This window comes from Megalops cyprinoides, chromosome 6 (genome assembly GCF_013368585.1).
Source record: "Megalops cyprinoides isolate fMegCyp1 chromosome 6, fMegCyp1.pri, whole genome shotgun sequence".
Taxonomy (NCBI): Eukaryota; Metazoa; Chordata; class Actinopteri; order Elopiformes; family Megalopidae; genus Megalops; species Megalops cyprinoides.
The window spans coordinates 5,872,878-5,886,199 of NC_050588.1; the positions used below are offsets into that span (position 1 = coordinate 5,872,878).

At 44.3% G+C, this 13,322-nt stretch overlaps 2 protein-coding genes across 4 annotated transcripts; one reads left to right on the top strand and one right to left on the bottom strand.

Annotated features, from left to right (window-relative positions):
• Window positions 1–2,077: 2,077 nt before the first annotated feature.
• On the bottom strand, window positions 2,078–5,617 carry timm17b (translocase of inner mitochondrial membrane 17 homolog B (yeast)). Its single transcript, XM_036532051.1, has 6 exons — window positions 5,577–5,617; window positions 4,599–4,698; window positions 4,303–4,366; window positions 3,594–3,722; window positions 2,618–2,728; window positions 2,078–2,337 (listed from the first exon to the last, which is right to left on the bottom strand). The coding sequence occupies exons 1-6, from the start codon at window positions 5,600–5,602 to the stop codon at window positions 2,249–2,251; spliced, it is 519 nt and encodes a 172-aa protein (XP_036387944.1). The 5' UTR covers window positions 5,603–5,617; the 3' UTR covers window positions 2,078–2,248.
• Window positions 5,618–5,963: 346 nt separating this feature from the next.
• On the top strand, window positions 5,964–12,882 carry pqbp1 (polyglutamine binding protein 1). 3 transcript variants are annotated; one of them, XM_036531869.1, is made up of 7 exons: window positions 5,964–6,033; window positions 6,811–6,882; window positions 7,396–7,507; window positions 9,069–9,169; window positions 9,577–9,708; window positions 10,999–11,062; window positions 12,103–12,882. In XM_036531869.1, exons 2-7 carry the CDS (start codon window positions 6,816–6,818, stop codon window positions 12,251–12,253), a joined length of 627 nt encoding a protein of 208 aa, XP_036387762.1. In that variant the 5' UTR covers window positions 5,964–6,033; window positions 6,811–6,815; the 3' UTR covers window positions 12,254–12,882. The 3 variants fall into 3 exon arrangements, with proteins under 3 accessions (XP_036387762.1, XP_036387764.1, XP_036387763.1); XM_036531871.1 differs by having other exon boundaries at window positions 9,580–9,708; XM_036531870.1 differs by having other exon boundaries at window positions 5,973–6,033; window positions 6,815–6,882.
• The last annotated feature ends 440 nt before the right edge of the window (window positions 12,883–13,322 follow it).

A 13,322-nucleotide genomic window follows, 5' to 3' on the forward strand; every position in this document is an offset into this window, starting at 1 on the left:
TATCATTAGCAGATATAACAGCCATGGCTTTTGTGCCACCTTCCTATGTATGGGTCAGGTGGTCCGGGTTTGTTAATATTACCAAATTAGACCATTATTATGAAGTAGCTTTCAGCTGCAAGAACTTCACCATAGTCTATAGGAACAAGTCACAATGTCATAGCTAGTTGGCGGAGACATGATGGAGATACGCTTCACCATAGGGACAGAAACCAGACACATTAGCTAAAATGAATTGCTTGTAAACGTTTCTTAATTTACAGTACATGAATGCAGTCTAGATCTCAGTCCAGTTTGATATCGTTTACAGACTGATGTTGATGTCAGAGTAGTGCTGGGATGGAAATGACAGTTCTTCATCAGGTTAAATAAGGTAAGGTTGACAAGAAATTACCTTCCTACAAATTGAATTCAAACTTTATATTCTTTATAACAATCTTCTCTAAATACAAGTGCTATGTACATAAAAATACAGGATAGGCCAGTATAAATACTGATGTACACATACAGTGGCATTCAAAAGTTTTGACACCCCTGGTCAAAATTTCTGTTACTGTGAATAGCTAAGCGAGTAATAGATGACCTGATTTCCAAAGGCATAAAGTTAAAGATGACAAATTTCTTTAATATTTTAAGCAAGATTATTTTTTTATTTCCATCTTTTACAGTTTCAAAATAACAAAAAAGGAAAAGGGCCCTAAGCAAACATTTGGGCCCCCTGGATGGTCAGTACTTAGTAATACCCCCTTTGGCAAGTATAACAACTTGTAAATTCTTTTTGTAGCCAGCCTAGAGTCTTTCAATTCTTCTTTGACAGATTTTCACCCATTCTTCATTGCAAAAGCCGACTAGTTCTGTGAGATTCTTGGGCTGCTCTTTTGAGGTCTATCCACAGATTTTTGATGGTCTTTAGGCCAGGGGACTGTGAGGGCCATGGCAAAACCTTGAGCTTGCGCCTCTTGAGGTAGTCCATTGCGGATTTTGAGGTTTTTTACAGAGGGTGTGATGTTTGCTTTCAGAATTTACTGGTACATTCTTCCCTCTACCAGTGAAATGTTCCCTGTGCCACTGGCTGCAACACAAGCCCAAAGCATGATCGATCCACCCCCCGTGCTTAACAGTTAGAGAGGTGTTCTTTTCATGAAATTCTGCACCCTTTTTTCTCCAAACATACCTTTGCTCATTGCAGCCAAAAACTTCTATTTTAACTTCATCAGTCCACAGGACTTGTTTCCAAAATGCATCAGGTTTGTTTAGAGGTTCCTTTGCAAACTTCTGACACTGAATTTTGTGGTGAGGTCGCAGGAAAGGTTTTCTTCTAATGACTCTTCCATGAAGGTCATTTTTGTGCATGTGTCGCTGCACAGTAGAACAGTGCACAACCACTCCAGAGTCTGCTAAATCTTCCTGAAAGTCTTTTGCAGTCAAACGTGGTTTTGATTTGCCTTTCTACCAATCCTACAAGCAGTTCTCTCTGAAAGTTTTCTTGGTCTTCCAGACCTCAACTTGACCTCCACCGTTCCTGTTAACTGCCATTTCTTAATTACATTACGAACTCAGGAAACGGCTACCTGAAAAACGCTTTGCTATCTTCTCATAGCCTTCTCCTGCTTTGTGGGCATCAATTATTTTAATTTTCAGAGTGCTAGGCAGGTGCTTAGAGGACCCCATGGCTGCTAATTGTTGGGACAAGGTTTGAGGAGTCAGAGTATTTATAAAGCTTTGAAATTTGCACCTGGCCTTTCCCAACAATGACTGTGAACAAGCCATAGCCCTAACAAGCTAATTAAGGTCTGAGACCTTGGTAAAAGTTATCTGAGAGCTCAAATCTCTTGGGGTGCCCAAACTTTTGCATGGTGCTCCTTTCCTTTTTTCATTCTAAAATTGTACGAAACAAAAATAATACACTAATCTTGCTTAAAATGTTGAAAAGAACGTTTCATCGTTACCTTTATGCCTTTTGGGGATCAGTTCATCTTATACTCATTTAACTATTCACAGTAACAGAAATTTTGACCAGTGGTGCCAAAACTTTTGCACTCCACTGTATCAATGTATAAATAAAGTAAATGAATTGCATTCTGCCCTTGCGTCTGTTAAGACCCCTGTAAAGAACAGTGAGATTAAGTCAGAGATCCCGGTCCCCCACGTCCCCTACGAGGTTCTCTCAGCATCTCGGCTCCTTCCCTTCCCTCCGTCTGGTTGGATGAAGTTGTGCGTGTCTGAGCTTGGGTCCCAGGCTCAGGTTCTACTGGTACTGGCCGAACCCCCGGCTTCCCTGCTGCTGGTCTGCGTCCTTTGGGGGAAGCTGGCTTGGGTCATCAACGAAGGGATTCGCTGGGCCAGGAAGGAGAGAAGAAGATGCGAATGCATGAGAAGACACGCAAGCTGTTATTGTCTCATCTTAACAGCAATTTAATGTTGTAATTACAGTTACTGTTATAAATTAACTACCTATATTACCATGACTGCCATCCTTGTGGTGATTCATTTTAGCAATGATCACTGCAGTGTTATCTATGTGGCCAACTACACAGGCATCTATGACAAGCTTGAGGAATTTGCTCAAATAAAAGGCCCTGGCCACCCTCTCCTTCCCATTCCCACTCCCACTCACGGTTCTGGAACTGCTGTGCTGTGTATCTGGTAAGCAGAATCCCAAATCCCTCGATGAGGGCAAGCAGAATCCCCCCCATCATTGCTGAGCCCATCATAGCCAGGGGGCCACCTATGAGAACACAGAATAGCAGATCCCACTTAACAAACAGAAGTCTTAATACCTGCGTATCTCTACTGTACCTTACTCATACACAGTGCACCTACCGCGCACATACACACAGTCCTTACATACACACATTGTACTTGCAACCGTCAGCCCTGCTTCTGGTTTGTGCAATTACACACATGTGATGACCACAACATGCATGTATGTAACGGGTGGCATCTTACTGCGTTGTGTTTTTAATATGATGTTACGTGGGTCAGCAAGCGAGCGAGTTTCGAACCGAGGTTCTCACTGCTCGCTGCCAACCCCTTACGGCCAGCGTCGTTGCCAGTTGAGCAAAAGGCAAATTGCCGTTAACCTGTCGGCAACAACGCTACTTAACCAGGTGGGGAGTGACGTAGCCGCTGAAACCGCTCGGCTACCTGCTACCCACTACCTGAGGCTCAGGATTCACACAAGCTAATCACTTCAGCTCTGCTACACGTACACACCAGTAACTATGCAGGTGCATGCTGGTACCCATGTAGACACAGTGTAAATAAAGTTGGCAAAATGTAAATGTGACCGATGAATGACAAAGCCGACAAAGTGGAAATGTCTATCTTGAATTGAAGGGAGAGAGAACAAGAGTGAGGAATGAGTTCACGTTGCTGCCACAGAGACGGAAACAAAATGAGCTCAACAGAGGAATGTACAAAAAGAGAATTCTATAGAAATCCAAAGAAAATGAAGCTGAGTGAGCTGAGGTCGACCCTGAGAAGAAGTCGGCCCCGCAACAGCCCTATGAGGTGTGGGAAGTGTGAATGAGGGAGAGAAACTGTGAGAGTGCAGGGAGGTGAATGGTGAACAGGATGTCAGACGAACTCACTGCGTGCCGCCAGGACCGCCCCTGTCATGGCCCCGCTGGTTATGGAGTTCCAGGGGTCCTCCTTCCCCCGGAGACGGACCAGACCGCAGTCTATGGTGGAAAACAGGCCGCCCCACACTGCAAAACTGCCTGGGAGAGAATGGTGGCGTTATGGTTCATCCTGACCCAAACCTGCCAAATCAGGTCCCACTGCCTCATTCCTCCTCTGCAACCAGCCTGTGTTACAAATATTAAATTAATGTGGTTATAGTTAACAGGAATATCGACGGACCATCCTGCCCCTCTTGCTGGTTATTGCCACATTTAAAACACTGCTTCATTTGGAATATTTTATTCACATGCTGACTGTATGGCCAAGCTATACTGGACGGACTGGATATTGGTACGTATTAGGGAATATTTGTGACCTTGACCATTGTGCCTGTGACCATGACCAGTGAGGCACATGATGAGATCACAAAATCACACCAAGTCTCATCTTGGCAGTCACAGAATTACTCTGCAACACTTGACCGTTCCCACCAATAATAAGGCCTAAAAGAATGCAGCTGCCTGACCACATAATCAAGATTTATTCAAGTAAAACAAATACATAGACAATTTTTCTAATGCCAAACCTCATTCTGCTTGTTAGGTTCATTTTGACTCAGTGCTGGCAGGCAGAGAATACGACATAAGCTTGACAGAGAACACAATGACAAAGTCTCACCTCCTATTTGTGGAGCTCTTATTCTCACAGCGTTAGCGCTGCCTTTCAGCCTGTGCCTTACACCCTGTGCAGATGGGGACACAAGGACACACCCAAAATATAATGCAATATCAAAATATCAAATTTGATGACTGACAGATTAAACTTACTTGTAGAATTTGGTTTACGTTTGGATTTCAACAGGGCGATTCACACGAGGTCTAAACAGCAACTAAAAAAGTGATAAATACTCAAAAACACACCGCGGTCATTTATTAAAAAGGTCTAAAGGCTAAAGCCGGGTTTCAGCGACTCACCACGGGAGCGTTACGGAACCCTTTGATAGACTGGAAGACGCCACCACCGATGGCCCCCATAGTAAACGCACCGCCGCAGTCATCCACAATCCTCCATGGACTGGACATAAAGGCAGAAGAAGGACAGGCAACATGAAAGCGTAAACATGAGAGCGTTACGTGGGAAAGAGAAACACGTGTGCGTGTGCGGGACAGAGCAAAACAGTCAATGCGAGCAGCGAAAAATCGGGAGAGGAGGATGAAATCAAACTGGGGGAGATAGAAAATGAGGAGATTCATTACATTTAGTAAATCATTTTGAAGATTAAGTTATATTATACTTCACACGGTTTCAAGAGTATGACAGGCCTTTGGGAAAGTACAAGAGTTGATCAATGGAGTGACTGGAACCTGAATCTAGACTAGCTGCCAGTCAATTATATGCCTACCAATTGTGTACCAACGTGACACTCAGTCATCTAAGTCTAGCTCACTAGATAGACAGGTGAGTGGGAAAATGACCTACAGCTGTGTTAGCAACTACTGACACGGCATGTGCCCATGTCATAGCTATGTCGGTGTTAAAGTGACATAGTTAGGAATGATTACACGTCGTACTGGCAAATTACAGGCAGCCATGCCGGTTAGTTAGCTGGTGCATTCATCGCATCAACAACAATGTACAGCTGTACAGCTCGCTAGTTCGCCAAATCTAAAAAACTGTCTTGGTCGTACACATTTTCATGGTAACGTGACATCAGTAGCAAATCGCGAAGCGTGTCTAGCTAAGTTATGTAGTTTAGATAGCTAGAAAGAGTTGCTAGCTAGTTAGCTAGACTAGTTGGTTGGCGTATTGGATAGAACTAAAGGTTTTGCGTCATTCAAGCAGCAAATACTAGATCAGCTCGATACATTCATAAACAACTTTTCCAATAAACAAAGGCTGCATGACTGGCTCACTAGCTAACAAGCCGGCCATTTCTGTCAATGTTAATTTACCAAGGTTCACGGGCGTACTCCTCCATATTGCGCCGCTGACGCCAAACATGTGAGGTAATTGAGCTGAGACGGAAATAAGAGAGAGTTGTTCAAAGATGGATGTCTCTGGGCATCACCTGAAGCGGGGTGATTTTATTATTGTGTCCTATGTATGAATGAAAGTAACGTTGAATGCCCCTTATTAACCCACTCTGATAACGTAAAGTTAAGTACACCTGGACTGCGCTTGCGCTAAACTTAGGCCCGTGGACACAGGCAGTTCTGTTGGCTGCGCAGGCGAACGCACCAGCCAGCGAATTTCACTTTCATTGGCTTTCAGCTCCCTTGAGAGCATTCAAACCAATCGGAGTTGAGTACGTTGAGCTTTTGACGCTGCGTTTGATTGTGTACGTAAGCAGAACGCGCCGAATGGAAGTGTGTTCAGTAGCGGTGCGAGGCGGCTAAGTATAGCAAAAAGGTAAATCAAATGTTTTAACAATTTAAGTGATCATAGCAACACAAACACGGGGACCGTTTAGTTTCATATAGTTACCATGTAAAAAGTCTTGCAACCAGTTATCCAGAAAGCTAATATTAACTCCAAACAAGTAGCTACAGTGTGATGTGGCTAACTAGCTCGTCTAGCTTGCTTGCAATTTGTAGACTAGAATGCATGCGAACGCATGTATGTGTGATAATGCTAGCTAGCTGTACTAGGCACATAACGATTTAAATGCCAGACGAACACAGTATAATTATTTTTTATACGCGGTAATTTTTGTATGGGCTATCTAATCCAGATCGTTTGAGGACGAAGTATTTAGATAACTAGATAGGTAACTAGTCTTGCATGTTAGTTTTCCCTTATAACGAGCTAGCCAGTTACCGAAGACCTTGATTATTCACAGAATACCCGTGAGGTGTGGCTGCAGCAGTACATCTTGTAGTATGTAGAGTCAGCTACATAACGAAAGTTTGATCTTGTATAATGTTTCAGTTTTGGAAACTGGTTACTTTTTCCTGAGTAGAACTAACGTGGATAGTTGTAGCCGTGTACAATTTTACAGCAGGTTCCTCAGCGAAATGACACACATCCCAAATCCTAACCAGACTTTAGATGTTGTTGGAAGAAGGTCACGTAGGTATATGGATTTTAAAAGCATTCAGCTACATAGTCAGTAATCTTCCTGTATGTGCCAGTTTATTAGTTTAGATGTTGACGTAATTTTTTAACCAGAAGTGCATTTTCTCTCAGGAAGGATGCCGTTGCCACCTGCTTTGCTGGCTCGCCTAGCCAAGAGAGGAATTCTGAAACATTCAGAGCACGGTGAGAAATTTGTGCTGTCTCACACACAACACACAACACACATCTATGCTGCCTCTGTAATACGGCCTAAATGTAGATAGTTTGTTATTATGGGCGGCAGTGTAGCATAGTGGTTAAGGAGCAGGACTTGTAACTGAAAGGTTGCAGGTTTGATCCCCGCTGGGACACTGCTGCTGTACCCTTGGGCAAGGTACTTAACCCACCATTGCCTCAGTAAATATCCAGCTGTATAAATGGATAACATTGTAAAGAGCTGTAACCTATGTAAGTCGCTTTGGATAAAAGCGACTGCTAAATGAATAAATGTAAATGTATTACAAATAAAAGCACGTGATATTACCCCTACGTTTCTGATACAGTCAATGGATGATGAAGGATGGTTGCCAATGTGTGAAGGTCTGTGATTAGTTTGTGTCTCTACTTGCCTGTGCAGTTAATATTTTGTCATTTCACTCTCCCTGCATACCTGCAGTTGGTTGCTGTACTTACATTAGTCTCTTGATTCCTCTTCAGAAACAGAGGAGGAGATTATTGCAGAAGACTATGACGACAACAATGTAGACTACGAGGCTACCAGAGTAGAGAATCTACCCCCGAACTGGTACAAGGTGTTTGACCCTGCTTGGTAAGATAACTGTATGCTCCTCTGTCCTCAGCTGGAATGAAGTCCTTAATTCCTGGTTTCACATTCTCACTTGATTTGATCCTTTCTTATTCTGTATGTTGTGTAGGCTTCAGCAATCCCCTCAGTACCTCATATAATATTTTCCCTACCTCATGGTTCACCAACCATACCAGACCACATTTGGTAATGCTTTACATTCTGTGGATTTTTATAATGCAGACATAACATGAATATACATAAAAGGATGCACTACAGTTAAGTATTCATGGTGTGTTGTTACATGTGACAACGTCGCTTCACAGTGGGGGGATTTGCGGTCATCGTAGAAGTTTTGAAAGTTTTGTGATTTTCCAAGCAACAGAATGGTTATGATTCTCAGTAGAGGAATTATGTAGCAAATACTATGATTCAGCCTGTATCGGTGTAGCTGATTAAGACACCAGTGTAGCGGACGGAAGCAAACAAAATGGCAACTGCAAAACTTTTGGAATCATGACTGGATTATGATAAGTTTTTGTCATTGTTAGCAAGCTAGCACTGTATGATTAGTAATATTTCAAGGCTGGTGTCTGGTCCTTGCTCCCTGGTACGAGACACGAGAGCATGCCCTTCTGAGATTGGGAGTGTTTATATAATCACACTAAATCGGTTTATTTGGTTATTTTTAATAGGAAAATAAGGTGTAACGTAATGCCAAACAACTAACAATATCCCCAGCCTACTAATATGCATACTTTGTTAATACTATACTCTTCATTTAATAATTCTGTTGAAAGGTAGTTTATAAGTTGAATTATTGGCTAAGTTGCTGCCTTGTGTTTCTAATTTATTATGGCAACTTTCATGAAAAGCACAGAGGCGATGGCTGGAGTGGGCTGTCTCGTAATTGTTGAAAAGGGAAAAGTTGGCTGCTTTACCTCTTACTGGTTATTGCTGCTTCCATTTTGTCTTTCTGATTATAACCGTGTATTTCAGTAGGTCCTTAAATCATCTTTGTTTATCCGCTGTCGGATGTTGTGCTGCACACAGCCTGTAAGTGGGAGTATAGATGCACTCCAGCGGGCAATACAAACATGCGAACAAGGAGAGTGGCCATAAATAAGCCATTGAGCATTTATTGGTGTCAGCAAGCAAGTACAATCATAGAGTTTGTACAAACAACAAGGCACCACTCAAATGAAATTAAATCGAGCAAAAACCGGCAGTGGCTGTGTCTTCACTGACGAGCTTGCAGCGCATTCGGACTTGCGCTGTTTATCTGAGCTCAATGAATACGAGACTGCCAGCTCCAGTAAATATTTGACTGCATCTTTACAGCTGCTGTCTGTTCTCTGAGCGTGCACTGCACGCATAATTGATCATATCCAATGAGTTATTTTTGTCAAATCGATATGAACAACTGAGGCTATTTGACTACTCTTTACATTTGTTCTTTTCTGTTGTAAAAAAAAAAAAAAAAATTCGATGAACTATTTGTAAACGCCATCCCCAATGTTTTCCCTCCAAAATCGCCTCCAGTTGCAGGCTTCCATTAACAGGAGCCGACTCTCTCTCCCTGCAGCGGTCTGCCGTACTACTGGAATGTGGAAACCGACCTGGTCAGCTGGCTCTCCCCGAACGACCCGGGCGCTGTCATTACCAAGGCAGCCAAGAGGATGCGAGGTATGGTACAGAGCAGTGTGAGGGAAACTGAAATGGTGAGGGCGGTGCGCAAAGTCGTCCTCGGCAGAGAGCCGCCGTCCGGAAGGATTGGAGAATCGTCTGTGAAAATTGGCTTCTGGGGGAAGCGAACCGTTCATGCCTAGCTAACAGGGGGGTTTGATTATTCAAGAAGTACAGTTTTAAAATGACCAGGCCTGCCCTGTGAGCCACTATCATGCTCAGCCAAAGGAGAAAAGAGGAACTGTCCATAATCTAATTATTATATGTAATTATTATGCATTTTTAGTTTCTGTCTATGAAGGTTAGGCATAGGAGGAGCTAGATTCAGGTGAGCCAGGATCAGGGTTTGTGGCCGACTGGAAAAAGCCTGTGGCTCTCAGTTTTGGTTCTGGTTCCTTTTCCCCCAGCAGCCGAGGCAGGAGAGGACCGAGGAGAGAGGCAGTATGAGAAGCCAGAGAGAGAACGGGACAGGGACGAGGTGAGGGAGAGGCGGCTGCAGCGCAGAGAGGACAGCGCCCCCTACGGCAAGGCCAAGAGAGGTACAGCGCCCAAAGCTGAGACGCACAGCTGCTTGCCAAAATGATTGTGGGTTTAAGCAAAAGTGAAAAGAAACTGAATTACAGAGATTGTCTGGGCTAATGGGGGAAGTCATGGCACTGACAGCTGAAAGCACAGAGAATACGCACAATTTTATTTTAGTAGTTAATTTACATTGTAAATCCACAAATAACATTCAGCGTCAAACAAAACGAAGAAAGGACTGCTAACGGCAGAGAGAAGAACCTGTTTAAACACTGCATAAATTAATTTTCTACTGAAGAAGACATGCAGTCAGATGAGGAAACGTAACTAGGTAACTAGCGTTGATGAGAACTTGCGAAACAAACTGGGAGAGGGTGAAAAACTGCAGCGTTGCTCTGCACAGGTAACCCACAATCTGTAAAATATGCAGCGGGAACATCGGGGGTTCATTAACTAGAAATCTGTAGACTCCCTGTTAGAAAACCAGCAAATGCAGTGTTGGGGGAAGCAGACAGGTGCTGACAGTTAGCTGGTAGCAGACACATTGATAAATGGGGTTAGGCCATCAGACGCAGGTGAATATTGGCGTTAATTTTTGATGTCTGTGCACGACCAGAAGAGACTGTAAGGAAAAACAAGGCGCAATTCCGATCTTCGCAGAAAAAGACTTCTTTATTTACAGGAACGGCAGTTGTCAGAAATACGTGAAAACGCACTCTGGGTTCAGCGGAGTCAATCTGACCATGAGGGCCCACTGAAGGCATTCTTTATACAGATGCCGCGCTTTGATCGGGATAGACAATAATTAAATAACTATCAATAAGGGTGGGAATACATATGGTGAAATACCGGGGGTTTGGTAATGAGATTATTTCGTCTTTGATCAGGATAGACAATAGAGTACCGGTGGTGAACTACCGGAGGTCTGGTAATTAGATTGTCTTCCCTAGCAAGGACAGTTCTCAGTCACCCATCACTGGTTCCTTTAGAAATGTCAATTGTCGCAGCAGCTAGCTGCCGCCGAAGTGATAGTTGAAGTCTGTGAGCAGGACTGTGGTTACAATAAGGCCATCTAGACAAATGAATACAGGTATTAGCGTACTTTAAGTGAGAGGATCTGTGCTATCTTATGCTGCACTGAGTGAGCTGGTTTAGGGATCTGGACCAAAATCTTACAAGACCGACTGTAATAACAGCAAGCGTTCGTGATGAACTTGGACAGAAAGGCATGTGACAGACTGAAAGCCCCGTTTCGGTGCTGCTCGAAGTTCACTCGTTTCGCCCTGTCCCCTGTACCTGTCCTTCAGGGAGGGAACGCAAGGACGAGGAGATGGATCCCATGGACCCCAGCGCCTACTCCGATGCCCCCCGGTAACCTCTCTCACCTCTCCTCTGTCTCGCTTCGTCTCTAAGCCACCTGTCTCACCTCACCTCATCTCCCTCTGCGGAACAGCTCCTTTCTCTCCCGTTTCCTGATCCCCTCCCTCAGTTAACACCTCTCCCTTTCGGCAACCCCACCTACTGTCAGGCTTTTCCACAAGCAGCAACTCCCATTCTCCTTTTCTTTTCTTCCTTTGTTCCTTTTTCTCTTCCCACCCTCCTCCGTCTGTCTGTTTTAATCAGTCTCTTAAAATGTACTTATTTTCGATTAGCATCCTGCTTCAGATGTAAGACAGATGTTTTTTAGAAGCAGGCTCGGCTCTCTAGCACCTTTAGCGGAGAAGCTGTTTGCAGCTTTGTTATGCGGGGCTCCCGACTGATTCACTAGCAAACGTGCAAATTCGAGTCTCATTTTAATTACCTCGCTCCTCCGCCACCCTGCTCTCAGTTACCACATCATTAAGGAGGAGCACATTTCCTCGGCTTATTTAATGCATTGATCATACGCGTCAGTTTTATCGATCGTGTCCACTTACTAAAATAAGCGGGCCCGGCCAGCCTCCAGCGCCGTCTGGTGAGTGTAATGGATCACACGCCTTCAGAGGGCGAGCCAGTGCCAGGGGTTTTGCCAAGAGGTGCGAGTTCGCCCCCCCCCCCAACCAGAAAGAAGTGCAGGGCCCTGAGGCGACAGCGTCCCAGAGGTGGTGTTCAAAATAACACGTTTGGGTAGCGCTGAAACGCACTCTCTTGGTCGTTGTGGTGGTGTGCCGTAGTGGCATAGAGCAGGGCTTGTAACCAAAAGGTTGCTGGTTCGATTCCCTGCTGGGGAACTGCTGTGTTCTACCCTTGAACAGGGGGATTAACTCAGAATTGCCTCGGTCGATATTTGCCTGTACAAATGGATGAACTTGTAACCTATGTAAATCACTCTGGATAAGTGCGTCTGCTAAATGACAGTTATGTAAAATGTAATGTAATGTTGCAAAACTTTACCCCCCAGCACCAACCGCTTATTTCTTTCCTCTCCCCAGGGGGACGTGGTCGACTGGGCTGCCCAAGAGGAATGAGGCAAAAACGGGGGCCGACACCACAGCGGCAGGGCCGCTGTTCCAGCAGCGACCGTACCCCAGCCCGGGCGCCGTGCTGCGGGCCAACGCAGAGCTCACCAAGGTCAAGGAGTGACAGGGGGTGGGGGGGCGCGAGGTCACGAGGGTGACATGGGACAGACGTGCCACGGACCTCACCTCGTCGTGATCCTCTGCGTCCAAACGCACTGGAAGAAGCCGAAATGCTGTTTATATATTGCTTACTGTAGAATATTTGTAAATATTTGTGTCAGGTTTGTAAAAGTAAACAGCAAGTCCCTGCAGTAGAGCTTGACTGGGAGCGCGCATTCACCAACTAATGAAGCCATCCAGGCTTAGTGAACCATTAATACAGATGGGACAGTTAATTGGAAAGGACATGCTATTTGTTTGACAAATTAAAATGTGTAATTTGGAGCCAATGTTTTGTAATGGATTTAGTAATTGGATGTGCGTAATGGGATTTTTTTCAGCTATGGAATTGGGGCTTATGATGCCCCCTTGTGGCCGACTGTCATGTAATGCAAATGTGTTGTCATTTTTTAGACCGAATACAGGTTTGGAGCAGAGTGATAAAGATTGGCATTTGCCACTTGCTGTTTGAAACATACCATTGTACTATGCTGAGGAAGTGTTTTTTATAAAGATCTGCTAAATGAACCATACTGAGGATGGCCAAAATTTTTTTTTCGTTCGTGGCTATCCCTTTTCGTACTCCACTGTCTAATGCAGTCTCTAATACACTGTCTTAACACCACCAGTGCAGTGGTATTAATGCTAGGCTTTTTTGGTCTGAATGGCTGAAATAAAGCTTTCCAAATAAATGTACACTTTCTCCCTTTAACACTTAGCAGATAAAATGCTTTATCAGGGGTGTCACAATAAGAGTGGTTCTGGCTTATCAGTGTAACAGAACAGAGTTCTGTCAGCATTCAGTGTACACTTGTGTAGCACTACCAGGGTTCCTCTTTGGAGTTTGACATCAGATACTAGGACCTGGACAGTGGGTTGTTTTCTCCTATGTTGGCTGCGCTCAACAGATCCAAGATCAGCTTGTCTGACCCTATCACCCTAACCCCAAACTGTTTAAAGCCAAAAAAAAAAAAAACCTGACTCTGATGATCAGTGGCTAAGGCCAGGAAATACCATGCAGTGACATATTCCTC

Bases quoted from the DNA above. Each gene is read 5' to 3' on its own strand.
- timm17b (XM_036532051.1), bottom strand. From the start codon at position 5,602: ATGGAGGAGTACGCCCGTGAACCTTG. The intron at 4,367-4,598 runs GTGAGTCGCTGA...CCATCTGCACAG, and splicing joins GGTTCCGTAACGCTCCCGTG to GGTGTAAGGCACAGGCTGAA. The intron at 3,723-4,302 runs GTGAGACTTTGT...ATTCTCTCCCAG, and splicing joins AAGAGCTCCACAAATAGGAG to GCAGTTTTGCAGTGTGGGGC.
- pqbp1 (XM_036531869.1), top strand. From the start codon at position 6,816: ATGCCGTTGCCACCTGCTTTGCTGGCTCGCCTAGCCAAGAGAGGAATT. The intron at 9,170-9,576 runs GTATGGTACAGA...CTTTTCCCCCAG, and splicing joins GGCAGCCAAGAGGATGCGAG to CAGCCGAGGCAGGAGAGGAC. The intron at 11,063-12,102 runs GTAACCTCTCTC...TCCTCTCCCCAG, and splicing joins GCCTACTCCGATGCCCCCCG to GGGGACGTGGTCGACTGGGC.